The following is a 6,475-nucleotide window of genomic DNA, read 5'->3' as shown; positions in this document are numbered from 1 at the left end:
AGTTTGATAAGACGTAAAATTGCCCTAATTATGAAAAATGTTAAAGATATTTTCTTATTGGAGCAAAAAACATATCCAATACCAATGATAATATCCTCTTTAATGTGTCTAAGAATTTCTATTTCATTTTACCGTAAATGTTTGTGTTTATACATGTTTCTTTAACAATTGTGTCCTTCTTTATCATGTCATACATGTGTACATACCTAACATTTGAATGTGCAGATAACACCTTTTCATTTTTAATACTTTATTAACAACAACTGAAATACACGGCATGTTACATAACAACAAAAACAATGTTAAAAAGTAGAGCTAGTTAACGAGGATCCTGTGGGATTTATTGTTTTGTATGTTTCTTTTCCACCCACTGTGGAGACCATGTCTTCCCACTGCAATGAAAGAGAAATATATATAAATTAATTTATAAAAACAGTTAATGACATTACAACAGAAGACAATGAGCTACAGTGAATTTTAGGTTTTATTTTAAGTTACCATGCTCACATTTAATTAGAGTAATATCATTTAAAATTTTAACATTAACTGACACATTTAAATTTTCTAATATATATATATATATATATATATATATATATATATATATAATTCATATTATAATGTATGTCCTTTTTATGTTTCCCTGAAAATCTCTCTGTGGGACAATTTAGAGTCCTTGCCTACTTTTTGGTTCATTAAGCCAGAAACCTTGGGGTAATTCTGGGAACATAAAAGCTTCACGACTCTCACATCTCTGATCCTGGTGTTCTTGTTTTAATCATGCAAGAACCAATCTGAATCCACTTTTATCCACATTTAAGAGGTAGATGGTCATCCATGCATTATATTGATTGTGCTTTAATTATTGCAACTCTGTCTTTACATGTTTAAATGGGGAATCACATGAATGTCTTCAGGTTGTCCAGAGTGCTGCAGCAAGGCTGAGAACATATTGCCTTTTGATATTTGCAAATAATTCCCTTAATTACAAAACTACAAAGGCTCCATATCATGCACATTCTTTATGTTAAGATTTTCAGTTCAAATTTAGGAGCTCTAAGCAACCAGTTATAAATTTACATTCCAGAGTATCTACAGAGTTTCCACAGACTCATGCTCATGGCCTCAGCACGTCTCTGAGATCATGAGAGCAGGGTCTGCAGATTCAGAAAAGAACATAATTAAAAATGGAAGCTTTGTGGTGGGGATATCCCTTCTTCTCTCAGATCTGTGTACTCTCCAATCTATTTTAAAAATTAAATAAAAACTAATCAATTTAAAATCACATCAATTTAATTAAATTGAATTAATGTTTTGTGCTGCTGTGTGCCCCCCAAGTCACTTACTTACTTTATTTTTTTCCGGTAACACAAACACGTTAATAACAGTAATTTGGGCTGCAGCAGCCCACTACAACTCCTCAAAGTAAACCACACTCACTAATTCTGTTTTCCTGTTTCCAACATATGCAAAATAAAAGCAATCAAACTGAGAGAATAACTCCAAACTGTGTGGCTGTGGTTTTATCATTTCCCATTGTCTCTAATGCAGACAACATACGATTACAAAGTCTTGCATTTGTGGGACATTATTTTATTTTTCTGTAATGTAATCCAGTCGGGATGAACGTTCTGTTATTTAAAAAAAAGAATACTGGTTATCACAGAGTTTTACTGGTTAGAAATTATTTTGTTGTAAAGTCGGCAAAGAAAGGAAGTGACGGAAGGTTCACAAATGTGAGGTGAACACTGCAACTGATAGAGTTCCACAGACTGGGCAGCGATCGCATCACTTAAGTTTAAAATCCAATTAGAGAAGGAGTTGCTGCGAGGAAACTTTCATCTCAGAGAGTCAGACTCTGATACACAAGAAGCAGCAGAGCAGAGACCCGTCCCGTTGCAGCTCGATGTTAATATAATAATCATTCACAAATAAAAATGTTTATGCCTAATTTTATATTTTTGTCTTGATAATGAATTCATTTAAGGTATAAAACTACAGGAAGAGCTGTTAAGCCACTCTCTGCACCTTAAATTGAAGTACCCCACTGGGATAAATAAAGTTGTATGAATTTGAATTTAAGATGCTTGTGTGCTGAAAGAGAAGTTTGTTTTAAGTGATCCAAGCCACAAAAGGTGGTTCTCTAAGAAGAGCTGGAATTAACATCATGGATCCCTGCCACCATGCTTCCACCAATCACAATAACTATTTTTTTTTGAATTTGCGAAGAAAGAAGCTGCTGGAGACAAATAATTGTTTTTGTTTTAAAAAGACTTAGTTTCAGATTTAATATGTTTAAGGTGTAATTTTTTTTCCACCTCTTTTTTTGGAGTTGTAGCACAGGCTCCATATGTTTTAACATTGTTGTTTTTCACACTGCTGTCTGATTTTGGATGAAGCCAGATGATAACTTTATATTTTTAGTTTACACAGGATCATTGCTTTAAAATAAAGTTAATTCAAACACAAGAAAACCTTGTTTATGCATTTTTTTTCCCTTGACAATATCTGTTTGGGAACAAACTAAAGTGAGTAGTAGTGAATTACTTTTTAAAATAAGTAATTTAACTCAAATAAATCCAGTAAATGAAGGAAAGTAATCAATTAATTTTTAACTACATTTATGCAATATTTTAATTTAAAAAAATTATACATACCACATGGAACATGGTTCCCATTCAACGTATTCCATGAGTTTACCCTGATAGAAATAAATAAAAATATATATTTTTTAATAATAATAGGGCATCATAATGTTTGACTTTTAGAACTGTGATTCACTAAACTGTATGAAATATGTTCTCATTAAAGGCAGATGTAAAATAAAAATTTTTTCTTCAAAGAACAAAAGAAATTTACCTTTTGCTTTTTTTTCATCAAAACTTTCTTAACAGGATAAAAATTATCTTCTCCCCCATGGCTGCATTCTGTAAATGTAATAGCACAATTAATAATGAACCAAAAAATGTTAAAGGTACCAAGACATTGACTTTACTGTACAATGTAATATAATTGTAAATTGACAATTTGCATGGAACAAGTGTGATGGGCAATTTTCATATTCTAATTCTTCTTTCTTTATTTTAAAGTATACATATAATACATTCCAGTGACTAAAGGAATATAACTACTGGTGGCAACATAGACTACAAGAGCATTTCGGCTTGAGTACAACTTATCTAACCATTTTTTTTGCTTGGATTTTTGATGGTTGCATGTTTATCTATCTCTCCGCCAGTCTGTCCATCTGTTCATCCATCTATTCATCCATCGGTCTATCTATTTATATTTTGCAAGTTTACCTTTGTTATTAATTTTTTTGCATTTTTCTGATATATTTTTTGTAACGTTCACAGGAACATATATCTATGAAAAATTGCACCGTTGATTGGTTGAAGACATTAGACTTCTCATTTACGAGACACATTAAAATGTTAATTTGTATCAGAATCAGTTAAATGTAAATTAAAGATAATCCATAACCTCCAGATGAATCTTCCTTGTAATCTTGTTTTTTCCTCTTCTTTGCAGGAACATGTGTTAGAAATAAATAAGCATTCGGTAAAGAATTGCTATCATTGTGTAAAAGTCTGTTGTCAAATAGTATATATTGTATTCCATTGAAGATGGTAGTATGTCCAGTGTGATATAAATTCAAAAAGAATGCTATTTTTGTAGTATCCCTCACCAATCTTAACATATTTTATCCTTTCAACATGTAATTCAGCAGAATATTTTATCACACTACTAAAGTGTAATGATTTTACATATGGGTTGGCTGTGAGATGGCTGGGGTGGTGGACGGCTGGATGGCTGGTGTGGTGGACGGCTGGATGGCTGGTGTGGTGGACGGCTGGATGGCTGGTGTGGTGGACGGCTGGATGGCTGGTGTGGTGGACGGCTGGATGGCTGGTGTGGTGGACGGCTGGATGGCTGGTGTGGTGGACGGCTGGATGGCTGGTGTGGTGGACGGCTGGATGGCTGGTGTGGTGGACGGCTGGATGGCTGGTGTGGTGGACGGCTGGATGGCTGGTGTGGTGGACGGCTGGATGGCTGGTGTGGTGGACGGCTGGATGGCTGGTGTGGTGGACGGCTGGATGGCTGGTGTGGTGGACGGCTGGATGGCTGGTGTGGTGGACGGCTGGATGGCTGGTGTGGTGGACGGCTGGATGGCTGGTGTGGTGGACGGCTGGATGGCTGGTGTGGTGGACGGCTGGATGGCTGGTGTGGTGGACGGCTGGATGGCTGGTGTGGTGGACGGCTGGATGGCTGGTGTGGTGGACGGCTGGATGGCTGGTGTGGTGGACGGCTGGATGGCTGGTGTGGTGGACGGCTGGATGGCTGGTGTGGTGGACGGCTGGATGGCTGGTGTGGTGGACGGCTGGATGGCTGGTGTGGTGGACGGCTGGATGGCTGGTGTGGTGGACGGCTGGATGGCTGGTGTGGTGGACGGCTGGATGGCTGGTGTGGTGGACGGCTGGATGGCTGGTGTGGTGGATGGCAGGATGGCTGCGGAGGTTGACGGCTGGATGGCTGGTGTGGAGGACGGCTGGATGGCTGGTGTGGTGGACAGCTGGATGGCTGTGGAGGTTGACGGCTGGATGGCTGGTGTGGAGGACGGCTGGATGGCTGTGAAGGTTGACGGCTGGATGGCTGGTGTGGAGGACGGCTGGATGGCTGTGGAGGTCGACGGCTGAATGGCTGGCGTGGTGGACGGTTGTGGGTTTGTCCAACCTTAAAGGTGAAAATCAGTTAAATGATCAAAATAATGTTATCTTGGTATCCGTGGTATAATTTTTAATTCTTAAATAAACTTTACAATGGTAAACAAATTACAATTTCAACTCATTAATGCAACTTATTTCACTAAGAGTGAAGTTATAGATGTCTTGTTTCATCATCCATTGTTGTGAATATTCTAATTTCAATCTGATGTGTATTCAACCACATTGGGTAGTTTTGTGTTAATCCATTTTCTTCTACATAATAAAAGGATATTACAAAGAATCATATGAAAACTAAAGTTACTCAAATAAAAATAGAAAAATAAAGTTGCACGAAACTGCTGAAAAAATATAGAGCTACATAGGTAGTTTGGATAAGTCCAAAATAATTAAATGATACTTCAAACTCTGGAAATAATGACTAATTTGAATGCACAAGTCCAATGACTAAACTGAGAAATAAATTGAAATTTTAAACTGTATCAGATAGAAGGTCTTACCAGAGATTACAATCCCAAACAAAACTTTCATCCTGTCAATACACTTCCCAGCATGATCTGCCAAATGCCACTTTGGGTGAATGATGTGCGTATGAACTGTTGAGGTCTTTTTTCCAGGTCGTGCAATGAACACCACAGCTTTGTGGCCCAATGTATGCAACTTTTCCACCTAAAAAGAAAATTAATGTCATATCATCAGTAATACATACGTGAAGTACTATTGCAAATGTCAAACACGTACCAAAATCCATGCCTCGTCCAGAACATGTGAGGTAGTTTTTTTTTTTTTTTTTGGTTTTCTAACCAACCCTCCTTTTCAGCTTTAAATTTGTCAAGTTTTTTGGCCAGCCTTTGTTTGGTTGGCTGGACTGCCTTGCATATTTTGCAAGTCTTTGCAGCAACACCAATCACTTCCTTGCAGCTGACACAACGTTTGGTGGTTGATCCTCTTGGCATCTTGACCTGTGGATAATAGGATATATATAAATAAATAAAGATATTTTCTTACAATAACCTAAACACTAAAAATGATGTAAAAGAAAAGACAAGTTCGATGATTTCATTTATCTTTTTGAATCTTATCATCTAGTAAAACAAACATACCTTTGCAGTTATTCTGGAGAAAAACCATTGAATTTGTATTACTCTCCAGCTTTAAAAAGACATAATATATAAGAGAAATAAACTTGACTACAAATTATTTTGGTGTTTAAATTTCAGCACAGCAAAAAAATGCATGGACGTAACCTTGCAGCTCACCTTAATGAATTTAAGAACATAAACCTAAAGATAACATACTCTTAGCTTTGTAATTTCATATTTTATTTGAAAGAGTTCATCCTTTACCAAATATATTTCATATTAAATTTGATATGATATGTAAAACATGCTATTAACTTTTAAATAAGTTACACCTGATTAAGTTATCTTGCTGAATTCACAACTAACGTTTTTACACTCTAGAATTATTGAAAAAACTGTTTTAAAAATTCCAAAAAACAATTCATCTTCACATTAACATTTACTTTATTTAGCAAGGTTCCACGGTGGTAGCCTACAAAGAGGAGATTAGTCAAAATGCAAAACGTTGTATTGTAATTAGTTGCTTTACAACTACAAAATGATGGACGATGTTTGAAAACAATGTAGTGTACATTTTAAAACAACTAGCTGTGGTGTAACAGATTAGTGGTAGGTTACGATATATTTGTTACTGACAAAAAGTCACCTATATTTTTCAAAATTACTACA

General features: G+C 36.3%; 1 protein-coding gene across 2 annotated transcripts; it reads right to left on the bottom strand.

Moving 5' to 3' along the window:
• Positions 1-2,915: 2,915 nt before the first annotated feature.
• On the bottom strand, positions 2,916-6,045 carry LOC118599773 (mucin-2-like). 2 transcript variants are annotated; one of them, XM_036215739.1, is made up of 3 exons: positions 5,466-6,045; positions 5,225-5,393; positions 2,916-4,734 (listed from the first exon to the last, which is right to left on the bottom strand). In XM_036215739.1, the coding sequence occupies exons 2-3, from the start codon at positions 5,253-5,255 to the stop codon at positions 3,764-3,766; spliced, it is 1,002 nt and encodes a 333-aa protein (XP_036071632.1). In that variant the 5' UTR covers positions 5,256-5,393; positions 5,466-6,045; the 3' UTR covers positions 2,916-3,763. The 2 variants fall into 2 exon arrangements, with proteins under 2 accessions (XP_036071632.1, XP_036071631.1); XM_036215738.1 differs by having other exon boundaries at positions 5,225-6,045.
• Between the last annotated feature and the right edge of the window lie 430 nt (positions 6,046-6,475).

Source organism: Oryzias melastigma, linkage group LG16, assembly GCF_002922805.2.
Source record: "Oryzias melastigma strain HK-1 linkage group LG16, ASM292280v2, whole genome shotgun sequence".
Lineage (NCBI taxonomy): Eukaryota > Metazoa > Chordata > Actinopteri > Beloniformes > Adrianichthyidae > Oryzias > Oryzias melastigma.
The sequence above is the reverse complement of the archived record's forward strand: the minus strand, read 5'-3'. Positions and strand labels throughout refer to the sequence as shown.

Excerpts from the sequence above, each read along its gene's own strand:
- LOC118599773 (XM_036215738.1), bottom strand. The coding sequence starts at position 5,255 with ATGAAAGTTTTGTTTGGGATTGTAATCTCTG. Across the intron at positions 4,735-5,224 it reads GTTTGGGATTGTAATCTCTG|GTTGGACAAACCCACAACCG; the intron begins GTAAGACCTTCT and ends TTCACCTTTAAG.